General features: G+C 34.1%; 1 protein-coding gene across 1 annotated transcript in view; it reads left to right on the top strand.

The window, feature by feature from the left end:
* ADAMTSL1 (ADAMTS like 1) overlaps window positions 1–19,927 on the top strand; it is a 352,419-nt gene that overhangs the window by 25,681 nt on the left and 306,811 nt on the right. The window contains exon 2 of the mRNA XM_052701099.1: window positions 19,024–19,143. Coding sequence (XP_052557059.1) covers window positions 19,024–19,143 — 120 coding nt within the window. The remainder of the gene's footprint in view (window positions 1–19,023; window positions 19,144–19,927) is intronic.

Below are 19,927 nucleotides of genomic sequence, written 5' to 3'. Positions count from 1 at the left end.
GTTTTCCAAACCATGCTTGGGGTATTTATTTTTCATAGTGACACAATTCTTACCAATAGTTTCCTCTCTGACAATAATCACAAATCACAGAATCATTTAAGTTGGAAGGGAACTCTTGAGGTCATCTAGTCCAAGTCAGCCGGTTCAAGCAGTGTCAGCTAAATGAAGTTGCTCTGAACAATGAGCAGTCAGATTTTACTCTCTCCACAAGCAGAGACTACACAGTCTCTTGAGGTCAGCAGTTCTGGTGTTTGATCACCCTCATAATTAAGATTTTTTCCCACTTCAGTTCAGATGGAATTTCCTGGGTTTAAAATTGTGCCCACTGTTTCTAGTCCTATCAGTATGCACTACTGAGAAGAATTGGTTTCCCTCTTCTTTATTCCTTTCCATCAGACATTCATACCCATTGAGAAGATCCCCCCCCCGAGCCTTCTCTTCTTCAGGTTAGAAACGTCATGTTACTCAGCCTTAATATGAAAGAAGTTCCAGTCCTTAATCATCTTCTAATAGCCCCTTGTGACCATCTGTATTTTGTTCAAGGCAGAAAAAAAATATATTTTTTTTTGAATTTTGTTGCCAATAAAATTTATTATCCAGTATAAATTATCAACAGAGGAATATGTTCCTCCTCATTTTCACATGAGGCTTGCATTGCCTCTGATTGTGACTACATCATTGGTCACTACTTCAAACTAATGCACTACTGTTGTACTGATACAGACAGAGAGTTGGTTTTAAGAAAAAAGATTTGTTTATTGGATATTTTGGCATATGGTAGTAAGTTCATGAAAGATCTCAATTTGGATAACTGGCTACTGTCCAGAGAGAGACAGGAGTCCTCACTGCCAGGAATCTGCAGCAGAATCAGGCAAAACTTGGTGAACTACTTTTCCACTTACTTTTTGTACGTAGGTGGCTCATGGTATTGCATGACTATTCTAGCGCATACACAATATTTTAACTAATGATTGTCAAGGATTATGTGTAAAATATCTCTTAACTACAAACTGTGTGCAAAGAATGTGGTACATGACCACATATGCATGAGTTTCTATTATTTGTTATCCTTGTCATGTTCTTTTTCAGTTCTGCCGATTAATCACCTAGGGAGTATCTGGAAGGAAGGGTGGGGTTTCTTGAGCCAGAATTTTAATCAACATGCTGAAATGTACTGTCTGGTCAATGCATGCTGACCACATCTCAAGAGGCATCTCCAATATAGTCTAACATTCTGATCTGAGAAAGTACTGGACCATGTAGACAAGTGCTTTGTGCTGAAGATGGCAAGAATTTGAGAGTCACCTTGTTTCTTTTTGAGTCACTTTTTCACACTAGTCCATCTTCTCAGTTATGCAAATGACTACCTCAGGATCTTGCCAAGAATTAATTGCATTTGCAGCTGCACTGAGCATCTGTGGGCACAGTCTTGATACTAAGTTAGATCTTGATTTGTAAACATCCAACAAACTTGAATTTCATCTTTAGATTGCCCTGAAAATAATGTATCCTATTTATTTTCATAGAAACTACAAAAGAGATAACAGTAACACATTTTGTTGAGCAAATTCTCGCCTACACAACACTGATTTAAAATAGTCACCATCATCAGCTAATTTGTACAGGTGAGATGATCTAGATGCTCTTCATGTCACAGTGTAGCAACTGTGCATGGCTATCCAAAATATGTCTTTCACATCACTGTCACCACTGCTGAAACCGCAGTGCTGCTAACCCTAACCCTAACCCTAACCCTAACCCTAACCCTAACCCTAACCCTAACCCTAACCCTAACCCTAACCCTAACCCTAACCCATTGCCTCACTGTGCTTGCATCCATAAATATTCAGCGGGAGTTAGTTAACGACTATGAGTACCATTTTTTCTGCATGGAGGAAGTCAATGACACATCTTTGCATTATATGCACTTCCATTTCAGACATCACTGTGTCAGACTGTCTTTCTGCTACCCTCTGTCTCACAGCAACAAAATGTAGTGGAATAGTGGTAGGAATGTTCAGCCTCTACTGCCATACCACCAATATTCACCTCTGTTACTGTGAACCAATGACACAAAAATGGATGCAAACAGCAGCCCTTGTGCCACTAGCTATATTCTGTAATATTTCCTATTTTATCTTTCCATTGTGTAGGTTTCTGAAATCCTATCTTCAAATACATCTGGTCTCCTACTTCGTTTACTGTCAACTATCATTATTGCTATGAGTTCATTTAGGAAAGTATTCAGACACAGATTCTAGCAGATATCCATTTAGTTAAGTAGTTTTGCCTGTAATTGTCTTCTTGTCTGTTAACATGTTAACATGGTAGCTGTTTTCTTCTCAAAGCCATAAACTTAGATGATTAGATAAAAAGATAAATAAAAATATGTATCAGTAATCTTTGCAGACACTTGTTCACAAGTGTTCTTGTTTCTGGATTTGAGTGATCAGAAGCCTCTTTAAAAAAACAAATTGCACTATTCCTATACAGTCAACTGGACAAGTTTAGAAGCTTGGCTTCGCTAGGAAGTTTTAGCAAATATTTTTTTTCATGATGTTACTTTGTCACTGTAACTTGATTAAACTCAGGGGTATTTTTCGATAGCAAGTCTTAAGTATTTCAAACATTTTTCAAAGTAAAGCAATTAGTAGCCATTAGCAAAACAGTACTTCTCAGAAGTATTTCTAAATATCAAGGAACAGGTCTGCAGATTTTTTCTTTACGTTTAAAGTGTATGTTTTTCAATGTTATTTTCCTTTGTTTTTACATTATATTTAAAACAAAATCACTAAATTAAGTAACACTCTTCGGTAATTTTCTCTGAACACCAGTAAACTAGAAGGCTCCTACCAGATGTTTTTGCTGAATTCTGAGTTTGTATTTTCTGCCTTAAAATTATTCTCATGAAATTTCTCACCAGCTTCAGTAAATAGTTCTTGTGGAAACTCACTTCAGTCTTTTGTGTATGATGGAGAGAAATTTTGCTGCATGATTAGGTGTACAATGGACTTTAAATCTTCTGAAGGCATTGAGTGTATTAGACCATTGAAGAAAAGTTAAAATTGCTGGTTGTCAACTTTTGCAAGGTTATTAGCAATCTTGGGTTTCCGAGTAGCTTTCTTTTCTATTTCTAGATGAACTGAAAAGTCACAGAAAACATTAAACTTGAAGATAAGACCCTGGACCTATAAAAATTGGAGAAAAAAAAATAGGCATAGTTGTTTATAATGCTTAGAGACTCATCACTCTCTAATCTTCACAATGGAGATGCAGGGGTATAACAGAAAAATGGTTTCACATTCAGAAAGATTAAAAAGTGAAAATGAGTAGTTAGACCTATTGCGAAAGAAAGAAAGAGTTTTTATTTTAATTTCAAATATAATTGGTTTTCTTTAGTTTAGCTTTACTCTTGAAAAAACACACACATAAAAAACAAAACCCCTCAAAAAAGACCACAACTACCTCTGTTTGATCTTTTCTAGAAAGTCCATGAGGAGAATTAAATGCAATGAATCCACAGACACTGAAATGAGAAAAGCCCTAGCTTCCCTATGAAATGAAGGGAGATAGCCAGCAATTTCCAAACTCTGTTTTTCCAGTGTCTTTTCAAGATTTGATCTCTCTCTTTCCTCTCTCTCTCTTTTTTTTAGTCTGAATTGAAAGCCCTTTTTTAGAACTAACATCTCTTTTTACAGACTTTATGCTTGACATTACAGTGTAATCTGTAATTTGTATCACTACTCAGAAAAATAGATTTGTACCTGGAAGCTAGAGAGTTTGAGCAGCCTCTTCAATTTTCAAACATTTTGTTTGATTTAGCACTTATCTTCCTAAAGTTTTCACCTGCATTTCTTACTACTTTGGGATTAATTTGTTTAATGGCCCTTGTCTCATTGAGGCTGGACGTCAGCCATACCAGTGACCCATTGCAATTCTGTGTAATCTCCTCCTTTCCTGTGTCTTTTTTTGGGGAAGATAGAAGTAACAGCTACAGGATGCTTTCATTCATATGGCCAATCTTCTCCCAAGTAAATGCTGTAGATTGCACAGCTGCAATTCCTTAGCGGAAGCATATGAACCATGACCTACTGCCGATAGCTGCTTTGGGTTACATCATCCAGCTAGTCACCACCCACCACTGCAGACAGCCAGCCAGAGGGACGCTGTTAACAGGCAGTCTTTCATTGACACTTCATGAATAAGCAGCTAGGGTCTGCTTAAGAGGAGCACAGTTGGCATCTTTTCCTCCTAAGAGACCCAGTGCTGGATATTCCCATGACAGAAATTCAGGGAAAAGAGAATGGATTACTTAAATATCTCCTTGTTGTTTTGGAATTGTACTGTCCTTATGGCAATAGAGCTTTTTAGTTTTGCATTTTTTCCTTCTGTGCTACTAGAGTAGCAGATTACCTAAAAAGATAACCCTCTTCTTGCTGAAGGATTGAGGGAAAGTGCTGATGACAAATTCCCATTCCTCTTGAATGACATTCTTTTGCTTCCTATCAAAAGATGACTGAATACTTCTGTTTCTTGTCATCCTTAATTTATACTTCAACTCTCAGAAGGAATGATTTGCACTGTGCTGAGCAAATGATTCTTCTCTGTCTTGCTGATTTGAGATACTCTTCTATCATGCAATCTGTTAGGCTGCCCTCAGAATGTGGTTTTACTTTCAGATTAGAAATTGAATGAGAAATCAAACAAATATGAGCTGACCAATGCCTTACTGCTGGATGGAAGGTCAGCAAAAATTCTCTGCAAATACAATAATATTAAATACATTTAAAGAAAAGCTGTTCAAAAGTTAAGTCATTTTTCAGAAGCATTTCCTGACAATGCCAGGTAATCTGAAACAATGGCCTCTCATTACAGAAGCAAATAAATTCTTCAGAACCAAAGGTTTTTTACTAGAAGAGAGGTCTCCCAAAATATTCAGCATTACTGCAATAGCTATGTGCAAAAGACAAAGGATAAGAATTAAGCAGGCAGAGTAACTACATATCGTTGTTTGTCCTATACAAGTTAGTAGTAGATCGTTTTGCATAAGTTACTTCTTCATGTCAGCAAAGCTGCATTTAATATTTGAATCCAACTTTTTGATTTTCTATTCCACAAAGATATTTATAACTTTACAAAAAGTGGTAACAATAATAGTCCACCCAGCAAATAAAAAAAAACAAAAACAACAAAAACCAAACCAACCAAATAAACAAGCAAACAAAAAAGCCCACAAAAAACAATTCAGAAAATTCTTAAGTATACTATAAGGCATCAAACTGATGTGTTCTCATTTGAAAGACAACTAATAGCAATTTTGTCTATGCTGTCATAAAGAAAGGTTCCAGTACTTAAAAATCAATACACCTTCCCTTTACAGTTGACAAAGACTCCTGTATAGTTGACAAAGATTTATCCATCTATTGTACTTTCAAAATGACTCCAAATTAAACATTTATAAAATGTTATCCAGAAGCAACTACTTCCATTACTTTCTCTCCTTACTTCTTTTGGTAGATTGGTTGTTTTGTTTTGTTTTGTTTTGTTTTGTTTTGTTTTGTTTTGTTTTTTTTTTCCTGCAAATTAAATAGAACAAGTAGGAAAACTAAATCCATAAGTCACTATAATGTTTTTTAAATTAAAATATTCCTTAAAATAAAATGTGACAATCTAGCTTGAAACAAAGTAAGTAAATTTAGTTTATTTTAGATTTGGTTTGCATTTATTCAATGCATGTATTATTTTATCTAGGAAATTCAAAGCATGTATTATTTTATCAGGGAAATTAATTCTGCAAATTGTTGCTTACTCATTTAATGAGCTCTGGCTGAATATGTCTATACAGATAAGGAGAATATCTCAGAAGATTTCTTTTTTGTATTTGGTTTCCAAAAGTCCTTTAAAGGTTTCTACATTTATTCCAAAGTTTGTCTGAGCCACCAGAATCTGCAAAATTTGGCTGGGAAATACTTGAAAATTTACAATATGACTTCTAGTATTTCCTGCCTCTTCTTGCTCTGGAAAGGCTGTAAGAACAGTCAGTCAGTCTTAATGGAGTTTCAGCACTTTTTTCTCCTGGGAGAAATGAAACTGATGGGAAAAACAGGAAACCAAATATCTGAGCGACTTCAAAACCATTTGTGGTTTTGGTTTTAGAAATATGAAGCTTTTTGTAGGTGGAGGCACACATTTATTTTTCTGAAGCAATTTACAAGCCCATAAAAAGTTCATCAAATCAATGACCGTTAGTTACTCCCTTCTAACCCACACAGAGTAGAGTTTAAATTATGTAAGTATTACAGTAGTATAGATAACAGTGTTTTGAGTAAAACCCAAGTGATCTGTACACTTAAGAACAAAACATTAAGTAAAATGTTGAGCAGTGTTTCAATTTTTTCCTGCTGTCACATGAATAACAGCTCTGGAACTGGGTCACCGTCAGGCAAAAGAGTAGTAGGGAAATCCATTTAATGCAACAGTGCAACTGGGAACAGAATTCTTATTGGAAAAACACCTGTTTCTCCCATTATTTCAATAATAGAAATATACTCTAGTGATCATGTTTCTCATTTTATAAAATTAAAGTTATAGGAAGAAAGCTCTCTTTAGTTCTGCTAAATCTTGAAAGAGTGCTCACAGATGGCTGAGAATGTTTTAATAGCTGAGAAAATGCTTACAGGAGAGAGAATGTACAATTATCTAAGATGAATTAAGTGATGATTTCCCTGGTTCATGATATCCTGTAAATTTCTGCAGTGGTTTATATGGGAACTATTTTGGAAGTAATGCCTCCTATGTTATTACGTTGGCTAGCAATACCAGAGGTGGATGTTGGTGTTATGGCAGTAGAGGTTGAACCTTCCCACCAATGTTCTACTACATGTTGTTGCCGTGTGGCAGATTGAGGCAGGGAGACAGTCTGACACAATGGTGTCCGAAATGGAAGTGTGTATGAAGCAAAGGTGTGGAATTGAATTCCTCCATGTGGTGAAGAAGGCACTTACTGACATTCAACAACATACGCTGAATATTTATGAAGAGAAAAGAGTGGATGCGAGCACAGTGAGGTGGTGGGTGTTGCAGTTCAGAAGTAGCAACAGTGACTGTGGGTTACCTCTACCAGTACAGGTTTTTATGAGTCCAGAATGCAGGCTCTTGTTCATCACTGGCAGAAATGCATACTAATTAAAGGTGGTGGCTATGTTGAGAAATAATGAGAATTTTGCTTTTTCAAATAGCATTAGTGTGCTCTTTATATCTGATTTAGTTTCCATGGAAACAAATAGGAGGCATTACTTTTTGAAGCTACTGATGTTTAAGATGTTTTTCGAAGAAACACATCTCTGGGGTTAGAAAAAGGTGCCGTTAATATTCATGTGTTGGATAAAACGCCTGCAGCATGCCAAGATTTTTTAGACAATTATCCATAAAAAATTCTTTTCTGAAGTTTGCCGAACAGTTTTCTGAATTTTGTCCTATTCTTCAAAATTAATAACAAAAGTAATATATAACTGTACATCTAAAATGATTTCTGCTTTTGTCTGATTAAAACTTTTCCCAAAGAAGTAAAAAAAAGGGCTAAACTAAGGTAATTTCAAGGCCTTATGTCTGTTAAGACATAGATTGCTTTGGCTTTTATTTCTTTTCTCAGATGTATGCAGCATGGCTGAGGTACCTTTATCAAAAGGAGGAATTGCTCCATAACAGTTGTATATGCTTTTTTTTTTTTTTTTTTTTTTTTTTTTTTTAATCTTCTGGGAAAATCTCTTTTTATATATACGAAAATAGAAGATATTTCCACAAGTATTTAGTCTGGTCATCAACATAATCTATAACTTCATTTTTCACTGTTTGAGTTTCAAATTCAGTTTCTGAATTACTTTTTTTTCTTGCCACCAGTCCTCCTGGAGAGGTTGTTGCAGAATAAACCCCACTTGATATTAAGAAAGGACTGTGCAAAATAACTTAATGTGTCAAGACAAGAATTGCTTGTTCAATTCCCGGCTTTCATACTGGAATGAAATCAATTTCTATCTTTAACAGAACATATACTTAAATAGGACAAAAGCAAATGTCAACAAATTCCTTTGTGTTGCACAGAGCATGGACAAATTTGAGAAGGAAGAAAGATTCCAATACTTAATTTTTAGGAATTGAGTAATGAAAGTTAATAATGCAAATAAATAAAAGAAGAATCCAATGGAATGGATGTATATGGAGTATATACTAATTTTTGTTTCATGTCTGGATTTTATATTTAGGCAGATACATTTATGTAATGACTAGACAGCTTTAAATGATTTTAAAAGATTTACCATGACTACATTTCTACTTAGGTTTACAGTGATTAATTTTCAGTGTGTTTCCACTTCTTCATAATTTGCAATTGTAATTGTAATTAACTATTTTATAATCATTATAAGCAAAAAATGATGACATCTAGTACTATTATGCTCATTCAAGCATCTCCTTCATCTGTGATTCAGAAAACTGTCTAAACAAACAGTGGTGTGATGAAGTACGGTCCTATTTGTTCTCATTTAACCTTAGTCTTACTTAACTGTGAAACAAATCTGAAGGTAATTCTTAATCTTCATGTTTGCTCTTTAGAAACCAAATGAAAGCAATTTCTTCATTTTACACAGATTTAATCAATTCTATTGACTGAACAAATTTTAGTGTGATATAATAATTGTTTTGCTGTCTGGCTGTGGGTTATTCATAAGCAGATCTGTTCACAGAATGTCATCCAGATTTTGAATTGCACGGTTTCACCAAAGAATCTCACACTTACTGATTTTGTCTCTTGGTTTACTGTTTAATAAGATGCTGGGGAAAAAACCCTAAATTTAAAGTTTAACAGAGCATTGTTTAGACATTTCAACGGATCATTAAAGCTGGGATTCATTTACTTGGAAGAAGAAAGGGAAGGATCATACATGGCCATCAGCAATCTTTAGGAACACTTTTCGTAGTAATCGTGAAACTGACAAAGCATTGTTTAGAATACTACTAGAGTAAGAACAAACAGAATTGCGAAGATTGTCAAATCAAATTTACAAAAGTTGTTTAACGAATATATTTTGAGAGTTTGGTTAGCTTTTATAACTACCAGTGAACAATATTTCAGTAGACAATGTAAAAATGAAATTCTGAACAGTCTCTTTGAGCCAGTTGGAAACTTATATGTAAGGGAAAACTTGCACTCAGTTGCATTAAGGATGAAAAAAAGGTTCTTCTATTAAATGAGCAAATTAGTGAAAATTGAACAATTTTGAACCTAGTAGGCAGTCTCTTGTAAATTCTCTGCCTATCCTGTAATCTATTTTTTGTTTTATGAAAAGCATTTGTGCAGAATATTAATTAGAGATGTTTTTCAAATAGCATAGTTTGCATGAAAGACAGCTGTGTATCTCATTGCAGATGATTTTGATCCTTTAAGGTTTCTGACAGAGAAGAAGCCATAAACATGTAAAAGAAGACATCTCCAAAAACCATTCAGCTCCCAATTTAATGTGCAAAGATTTGAGAGAAGTTAGAAATTCTGTTTACAAGAGACTGAAACAACTGATTTCATTGTTAAAGATTTGGTATACAAAATATGAAGAGAGAAAAAAAGCAAAACTTCAACCCTATAAGAATAGAGAAATTTAAAAAGCCCAGCTCTAATATGCCCATTCTATTCAGGATTAAAAGGCTATTACAGCTGTTAAAACTAGTTTTACTACTGGCAGAAAACATTAAAAATAAAAATATATATATATATATATACATATATACAAAATACATATATATATATATATTTAAATACAAGATATAAAATCCAATGTAAATAATAAGATTCTGTAGACTTTATGAATCCTACAATGCAAGGACAACTAGAAAGATTTATGCAAAATCTCGGTACACGAATATACTCATTCTTGAACTTCTCTTATCATTTTTTTTAATATTTCAAAAATATGAGGAAATGTTGGCTTCTCTTTCAGCATTGGGCAAGATGTACAAAAACTTATTGATCTGATAATAAAATAAAAACAAAGCCAATCAGTGCTTTGATGGAAGCAATGATATTTTAGCTAGCAAAAACATATTCATAGAATTTTTAATGTCTAATCACAAATAAATGAAATAATTACAACCTATCTGATTGAATTGCATATAATATAATATAATATAATATAATATAATATAATATAATATAATATAATATAATATATATTGTATTATATAATATATAATATAATATAATATAATATAATATAATATAATATATGATATAATTGCAATAATGTTTACTGTTTACTAATTCCACTGTCAGCTGTTTGAAGCGTCTATCTAGCTGTGTGATTTGCTTAACAGAAATTACTATATATGTAATTACTCACCACTAGGTTTCTTGAAGGACATTCATGAAGTTCTAATTCCTAATAAAGGTGGTCAGAGTTACAACAGTATTACAGGACTGTAAAGAAAAAGTGTTGCCTAAGGTTGCCCATTCTAAAAAGACTAATATTGTAATAATTGCAATTATTTTTCATTCATGATAGACGTACAATAAAATAAACATTCCATTGGCAGTACTTGAACTCTGTGTGTTGGTGGTTTCAGTTGAAATCCACAGTGTTAGCTGAAATTGTTTTCTACAGAGTTCATTATTATGTAATGAAGTTCAGCAATCACTAAGCAAAATGCACAGTGTTGCTTCTTAACCTTGAAGTTCACTGATGTTCACTGTTCATTGGTTTCAAAAGCCTAACATGCTAGTACTGAAGAAAATGTGAAAGTAATCATTGTGAAAACTTATTTTCACAAGAAAAATATTGTGTTCAAGGGTCCCAGTAAATTGATATTTTGGAGAACTCGCCAGTGATTCCTCTTCAACAACTTTGTAGTCAAAGTTGACAGAAGAAACCTAGAGGATTCTGTAACTGAGCTTAAATAAAAACTTTCTGAGCATAGATAAGATTAAAGAAAGAAAAAACAACTTTAAATGATTTGATCTCTAAACAAGGTTAACTCATTTCATTATTTTGTATATATATACACTTTTGGATAGTTGTTTTGTTTTGAGAGAAAGTCAGATAAGATCAGATATACTGATTTTTCACATTTACAAGCTACTTCATAATTTTAAAAATGGTACTGCTGATGTCAACTAAGTGAGGCAAAGGAAGAAATGGTAGAAAACAGATTCATATAGCAAAATGTGTATCTGTTTTCAAATATTTCAAGCAATGGTATTATTTGAAATATTTAGAAAACTTCCCTTCCTTTCCCTTCCCTTCCCTTCCCTTCCCTTCCCTTCCCTTCCCTTCCCTTCCCTTCCCTTCCCTTCCCTTCCCTTCCCTTCCCTTCCCTTCCCTTCCCTTCCCTTCCCTTCCCTTCCCTTCCCTTCCCTTCCCTTCCCTTCCCTTCCCTTCCCTTCCCTTCCCTTCCCTTCCCTTCCCTTCCCTTCCCTTCCCTTCCCTTCCCTTCCCTTCCCTTCCCTTCCCTTCCCTTCCCTTCCCTTCCCTTCCCTTCCCTTCCCTTCCCTTCCCTTCCTCTCCTTTTCTTCTTTTTTTCCTCCTCCTTTGTCTCCTTCCTCCACCTACGTTTATTATTTATTTGTTTGTTTGTTTGTTTGTTGCCAAGATTGCTTGGCAGCAGGAGAATTGGTGTGTTTTTGTACATACTGCATTTTTGCCACTCCATTTAATGGGGCCATATTGGCTTTCTCCCTTGTTGGTACACAGTGGGTCAAGTGTAGGCGTGTGTATGCTTTACAAATTTATCCCCATCGTTGCTTATGTCTGTCCAAGATGTTAATAGCTGGTGGTTTTGTTTAACAGACACTTCATGCTGTAATTCTTGAGTGCAAATCACTTTTTGTTTCTTTTGTTCATTTATAATGAGAGACTGAAATGGAGCTTAAATAATTCCTTTAATGAATACATTAACCAGACTCATCTATTGTGGCTGTTTAAGGACTGAAAATAATTAGCACAAAGCCGCATTTCCTTCACAGAGCTTTATAAAGAAGTCAGGGCATTCCCATTAAGATAATCATGAATTCAGTCTCTGTGGAAAGAAGGGGAAGAAAGAGAAGAGATTAAATATATTTCAAGACAAGCAAAAAGATTTCTGGTGGGAACATTTCACTGTTGAATAAAACATTCCCTTGGGAAATAATTCGCAGTTTGGGTTTGAATTTTGAGGCACTTTGTGAATATCTTTAGAGAAGCTAAATAGGAACCTCCTTTTCTCTTTCAAATTTCTAAACCTACAGAACCACTACAAACAGTAGCTAGTTTCCTAAGAGACAGACTGTTAATTCAGAAACAATAATATCTGCAGAGATTGGAAAGTCTGGTGCCAGAAAGCACTATCGTTGATATTCAGCTCTCAGGATGACCTTGTTTTCAAAAGGGCTAAAGATTATTTATTTTCTTTTTACCTCTGTCTTCTGTTCCCCAGAAAATGTAATTTTATTTTCAGATATCTGAAGAAGACATTGCAGTGCTGAAAACATGGTAATTTATGTCTAACTTCATTTGCAAATTTAGACAAGACTTTTGCCCATTTGTAAGACAATTGATGAGAAGAGGACAAAACAGTAAGAAGCAAGAGCTGTGAGACATGAAGTAGCAACCAGAAAAAGCTGGAAATACGATCTTTATGAGTTGTTTTCAAAGAAAACCCCAATTATATGAAAAAAGAAAACTGCACTTCAAAGTAGACCAATGGGTAGGATAAATTCTACTGATACTAGTTAGATTGGATCTAGAAGAGTCTCCTCTATCTTCAGCAGAGATACTTTCTTCCAAGTGTAGCAAAGTATTACATGAGAGAGGAAAACATTAATACTACCCCCAATATTGGATGTCTTACAAGCTTAATATTTGCTGTGAATGCATGAGTAATCTGTATCACCATCATCTGAGCTTCCTCCTGACTTTTCAGAAGATGTTAAGTATTTTCTATATAGTAACACTCCAGCAGGTGTCTGTCCAGCATGTCAGTAATAAAGATGCTCATGAGAAAGTGGTTTAATCCCATGGGTACACTTCTCATTGTGATATAGGGTCACTGGGAATATGAACATTGCCCTTGTCACCTGTGACAGGTTTGTTACAACCTTTTTCTATTTCCTTCATTCTTGTTGCAATGACCTAGAAATGAAAAAATGGAAAAAGTCTCATCATCACCAAAAACAAAACAAAAAAAAACTTTTTTTTTTTTTTTGCAGTTTTATTTACTTTTGTTACTTTGACAAGAAAACAAGAAAACAAGAAAACAAGAAAACAATTATTTGAACTGAATCAAAGCACAACTAAATTTTAAAGAAAGGACGTTTTTCAGGGGCAGAACGATCATCTTCATGGCTCCAGTCCAGCCTTTAAGGTTTCAACTGGTGAAAGAGAAAGAAAAGTCCAAGCTGAAGTTATATTCAGCCTGTGCCTAAAAGTCAGATTTCTTGTTCTGTAGTCTACCTTACTTCCCAAATCACATTAACCATGATTGTCTGATTTAAACCATGAGATAATTTAATGACAGTAATGTCTTCAAATTGTCGACTTTATTAGAAATACATTGACAGGGACTCTGATTACTTGGTCCTGCATATTTCTCCATGAGGAACTAGAAAGCCTTGAAAATTCTGAACATTTATGAATAACCAATTTAGAATTGTGCAATGTACAGTACAGAAAAGCAGCATTTTCAGATCATCAGTTTCTGATGTCTCCAGTTAAACAGGATAATATTGCTTGTTGAATGTATTCCTGTGAGAAAAATGTTGTGATCAGACTCAACAAATTCCCAGAAGGAAACGTATAGAATAGATTTCAAATTGTGCATAACTTTCTGGCTTGCCATGTAAGAATAAGGAGTGTTCAGAATGATTAACAGTGAGAGTTGTTCTGTGAGATCTCTGCGTGTTTTTAATTTTTACATGGACTTTGGTACAAAGACAAAACAGCTTTCAAAATTCAGATTCAGACCTGGACCATAACTGCTTGTAAATTTGGGTCACGGTATTGGGCTCGTGCCCATCTCTGTTCAACCAAATTCTTCATTGGACAATAAAGAAAAAGAAAACTGGATAAATACAGTAGAAAAGAACACGGAAAATTAAGTACAGCAATAGTAATTCTTTTGTTTCAGAACTCTAACTTTTCTTGAGGAATCAGGGGTACTAAGCAAGTTTGTTTGATAACTAGAAGCTATTTAGAAAAACTTGTTGGTATTCTAGGCAACTTTTTTTCTTGATTATGCTTTTTGCAAGGTCAAGAAAGACTATAAACCTCTTACCTTTTAAGTCTCATGTAAAAATGTGGCACCTTTTCACTTGGTAGTGTGCAGGAGCTAAAGTATAATAATGTTGCTATCTTTTACTGAGAGTAATTCAGAACTGAAATACATGCACAAGTTGTTGTATCTTTTTGAGTGGTGTATAAACCAAGAATGATATTGTACAACTCTAACTTAGCTTGTTAAAAGCCTGTGTTTCTTGTCCCTCACTATAAATGTCATTGTTATCATTCTGGTATTTAATGTATTATTTTCTGCCATGTGCTTGAAGTTCTAATTGATTTCTGTTGTGAAAACCAAGAGACTCATGCCTAAAAATACTATTAATAACTAAAAATAATCATTTCTGTCATTGTCAAGGCGCTCACACTACTGGATCTAATGCAACAATTCATTCTTTAGGTGATCTAAGAGTTGTAGTAACTGAGCTATAAAAATGAGAAAAACATTTTTGCTCAGATTTTTGCAGGAATTTTGTCTTCTTTCAATTTTATAAGTTTATTTGTAAAGACATTTGGACACCTGAATGTTCACAGATCTTCCCTATCTTGAGAAATTTTGGTGCTAACTTGTTGATCTTCATAAGTGCATTTAATGAAACCTCATTTCTCACATACTGCTGCAGATGCTGATTTCAGTCAGCTGAGTGTCAGGCTGCTCTTCCTTTGTGTGGTTTGCTCGGTTCTGAGGGAGGTCTGAGTTGCCCAGTTGCCTGTGTTTGAGGACTCTCTTCTACAGATATTCTTGGCATCAACTGAAGGAATAGGCTGTGTTACAATGATAATAGGTTTCCTGAGAGAATGAAATATATACATTATTATATATATATATATTATATTTCTATTATATATGGAGAGAGAGAGAGAGAGAGAGAGAGAGAGAGAGAGTTTTAAAAAAGCTTAAGGAATGGAAAATGGTCTTTCTAGATATTAATCCAATTTACTGATTCCCAAATAAATTAATTCCATCTCTCAGTCAAAATCACCATCTTCTACAAGGTCTAAATTTCGTTAGCCACTGTATGGATTGCAATTATGCACTGCAGCTGGGAAGAACTACTGTTCAAAGATGCAATACATATGTTATAAAGTTAAGAAGAGAAGAACAATTTTAAATGACTATATGCTTCCCAGTTCTCTCCTTTTTTCAAGCTTTAATTTTTTGCTTAGCAAAATAACGAATTCTTGTTTTCATTATTGCTTTTGTTGGTTTTTATTTGTCATCTTCCTTCATCTTCAGTTTCTAAAAGTCTTTATTCTTCTCTCTTATTCTGTGTATTCCTTTTGTTCAGTGCCTCTGGTATCCACTTCCCTAACATATAATTATTAGCAAATAAACATGAATATAAATGTGATATAAGACTTAAAAACTAACCGTATTCTACTGAGATTTTTGATATTGCAAACACATCCTTTACAAAGTCTTTATTTTATTAATTTATAACTGAGGAAGATTATGCAGTGGTGAAGCAGGTATGATTTCTTCTTGTAAGCCATTAAGAAATTGTTTAAAAATTGAAAGCTCTCTCTCTTGTAAGGAGAAGATTTTGCAAAATCTTGAGTTTATTTACATAGGAACAAAATAAACAGTATAGGAAGATGAATCACTGGTAACAAATCACTTTTCTTACATTGTCTGTTATCTCAATTCTAAAACAAGAAGCATAGAATTTTAAGAAACCTCACTCAATCAATTTTACCATCACATTTGCTTATCTTAAAATCACAAGTAGGGAGTGATACTTCTAAGTGAAATAAAACCATAGATTTTCATCTGTGAAATAAATTTTATCACTGAGTATTTCTTGTCCCTTCTAGGGTTTTTTTGTTTTTGTTTTTGTTTTTGTTTTTTTTTTTTTAAATGAAAAATGAAAAATGAACTACTTCAGGGACACATTTCATCCATAAATTTCATTACGAAAACAATATGTAGCAAGGCTTCTTTCCCTTCTTGGCATTGCTTCTTTTTTTTTTTCTTTTTTTTTTTTCTTTTTTTCTTTTCTTTATTATTATTATTATTATTATGTTTTTTTTTCCTTTTTTTTTTTTTTGTTTCCCTAACACTGCAAAGGATTTCCATTGACATAACTCAGTAATATGAGCATATTATCTGCATGTCTCTCAATATTATTCAGAAAATGGAAGGCTAAGTATGAATTTTAAAACCCCAACTTGTAAAATTCCATTTCTCTTATGGAAATATCTTTAGTTAGTTAGTTAGTTGAAAATTATAACAGAGAAGCTCAAAACTACCAAAATAATGGGATGCCCTATATGCTACTTGACATGTGGCTTTATATCAAAGGCAAAACCAGCATATAATTTGGTTTCGGGGACTCCTAGTTCTTCCCATTACCCACTTCATATGAGGTATTCCCATCTCCCACATTAATTTTATTCGTTCATCTCCTTCTAGTTTTGCCATTATAGCTGCATGGACTCTGATCTCACTTCCCAGATGGCAGGGAGTATTGCCTCCTCCCATAAAGCAATATCAACTCACTTGCAGGGAGTAGCAAATCTGTACTTCATCCTTCCCCTGGACACTATGTATAATATTTGTGGTACTCCCAAGCCCTTCTTTTTCTCTTTCTTTTTCTGGTGTTTTCTGCCAGGATACCTGGAACCAGGATAAATATGGTATCTGGTTTCACAGAAGTGTGAACAAAAGGAAAAAATCATAATAAAGGATAAAAGCAATAGAGCATGAGGTTTCTTCTTAGCAAAATAAAATTAGTAAAGCAGCACTAGTAAGTAAAAACTACAGTTCATATTTAAGTCTTGTGCTTATCTTAAATATATGCAGAAATACTATATCTAACATTCATGATTAAACATTCTTGTTCTTTAGATGGAGAAACAGAGAAAAAGATTTCCAGAAACTTCACTGTTGTCCTGTACTAGTGTGTCAGTATTGCTGTGCAGAAACATAAGCCAGTATCTAAAATATAAAATGCATTTACAACTGTTACACGTGGCTAATTCACACCAGAGTTGCAGTCCTCATTGTAAAAAAAATACGAAATATTCTTAGTTGCCAATTCTGATAAAACAAATTATTCTTTCAAGTTGAATTGCCTTCAATTATGTTGTGAAATGATAAAAACTGAAAAATCTATTAGAATTGCTCTTGGCAACATATATCTTTTGTTAGTAGGCTTTATGAATATTTCACATGTAGTGGAAATAATTTCACTCAACTTAATAGAAGTAAGAGCTTGCTCTAATAGAGAAAAAGATATCCTTGCAATTTCACTCCTTTTAAAGAGGAAAAAAAAAAAAAAAAAAAAAAAAAAGGTGTTCATCCATTACTTGATGAGGATCGCCACCTACAAAATAGGGACACAAACAAATGAGAAGTCTTCATCTTCATCACCTCTGTCATAATGTTGGTGATGGGGTCTGGGGCTCCCAGAGCCTGGAACTGGAGGATGAGGACTGCAGTAATGATTAACTCCCAACCAATCCTGAATTTGTGCAGGATTTGCTGCTCCAGCTGATTGTATATGTTTGTGGACCCCACTAGAATTAATCCCAGGATACTCAAAGAGATGGCTGACATCATTGGGAGACCTCTCTCAATTATTTTTTGAACTGAGAATGTCAACTGAAAGCTGGCAAATACTGTCCCAGGAAGAGTAAGAAAAGAGATTCTGGTAATTACAGGCCTTTCAGCCTCACTTCAGCACCTGGCAATAGTGTGGAAGCTATTCTGGGAGTTACTGAAGAACCCTTTAAAGACAATGTAGCCATTGGTCACAGCAAACACAAGTTCACAAGGAGAAACTGTTTAACAAATTTTATTTCTATTTGTGATGAGGTTACACACTTGACTGATCAAGATAAACAAGTAGATAGAATTTTTTCACATTTCAGCAAAGCTTTTGATACTGCTTCTCACATCATACTTCAGGACAAAATGTCCAGTATACAGCTAGACAAAAAACACAATGTGATGGGTGAACAATTTACTGATGGTTAGGGCTGAAAGTTTTAGGGTAAAAGATGTTACCTTAGGCCAGCAGCCAGTCGCTAGTGGGCTTCTTCAGGGCTCCATTTTAGGGCTGTTTCTTGTCAATGTTTTTAGAAGGGATTTGGTTACAGCATTTGAAAGTACGCTAAATTTGCAAATGTCACTAAATTGGGAGAAGCTGTTGACTACTTCAAGATTAGACAGGCCTTGCAGAGAGATCTTGACAAAGGGGAGGGCTAAGGAATCGCCATCTGATGTTTAATAAGAACAGGTTTTGCACCTGGAATAGGGCAACCCTGCATTTATTTATAGAACGGGGAAAAGGACACAAGAGAGCAGCAGCACTGAAATATTAGTTCTAACTTTTTAAGATAATGTGATCAAACTGCTGGACAAAGATTATCTATCCTGGAAAAATATAAATACGCTCTAAGTATTTATTTCTGAAAATATGGAAATTTATTTCATGAAAGAGAAATTAAGAGTTAACTGCATTATAGGCTATTGCTAAAAGAAATAAATGGCAACATATTTAACAAGGAGAATATCCTATACATGATGGTTATTAAATTCTTTCTTGGCTTCCTTTAAATGCCTTTCTTTTCATTAATATCAGTGCTGACTTCTTAGACTGTGTTTAATAATAGAATGCAAAATATCAATAATGGACGTTTTAATTTTACATCCTCATTTATTTAGAGATAGCATCTATGGCAGAACTGAAACATTGCTTTGCCTAATATCATGTTTTGCTGCTAGGTTTGTGGAGACCAAAGCCAAGGAGCAGTTTTCCTACGTGAATTTACATTGATTCGGAGAGAAAGTCTTCATGATGATTTCCTGTCTGATTTGCTGAATAACCACAGAACTGAAGATCCGGTAGGATTTAACTATTGTTCTAAAAAATTGTTCAAAAATATCTGCAAGAATATAGATTTTGCAAAGGATACTCTATCATCTTATTAAAAACAAAACAAAACAAAACAAAATACCACTACAAGTTTGGTTTATAAAGAAGAAATGCAACATTGAAAATATTGGAAATGTCACATTCATAGCACAGTTATCAAATACAAATGAAATTCTTTTAGGGAGACATGTTTCCAAAAGAAACTCAGGTTGTCCTGTTGATTTCAAATGAAAGTATTTCTCATTTAGAACTTTGTCAACTTCATTTTCTACTGTAATTTGACTTGCTCATTCAAAGCGAGTTTATATGTTATTAAATTTTGAATGAGTAAAGTTAAATCATAAGTTATTTAAGAGATAAATTATCCTTTAAAAACATGTATTTTATAAAATGTACCGTGGAAGGTAACAAAAAGCTAAAGCAGCTTCATGAAAAATGATGCATGAAAAAGAATGTTGCACTCTCTTCTATCTATGGCAAAAATATGTTTTTCAAGTCTGAAGAATTTCAGAATTCCCTGGATATTGTTGAAGAAAAGAACATAGGCAAAGCTGAGAAACATAAACTTAATGGTGCTTTAGTATGAAATAAAGCAAGCCAGCTGACTTAAAACTGCTGTAATAGGTCTAATATACTGAAGGGTTTTTTTTTTATGGTGTTCAACACACTGTGGTGGTGTGTTAGTTTCATAGTTCTGTGAACTGCTGATGTATTTTAAGGATTAAAGTTCAAAATAAAAACTGTGAAACAGGA

This window comes from Tympanuchus pallidicinctus, unplaced genomic scaffold, assembly GCF_026119805.1.
Source record: "Tympanuchus pallidicinctus isolate F22 unplaced genomic scaffold, pur_lepc_1.0 scaffold4, whole genome shotgun sequence".
In the NCBI taxonomy this organism is placed as follows: Eukaryota; Metazoa; Chordata; class Aves; order Galliformes; family Phasianidae; genus Tympanuchus; species Tympanuchus pallidicinctus.
Note: the sequence above shows the minus strand (reverse complement) of the source record. Positions and strands in the feature narration are given on the sequence as shown.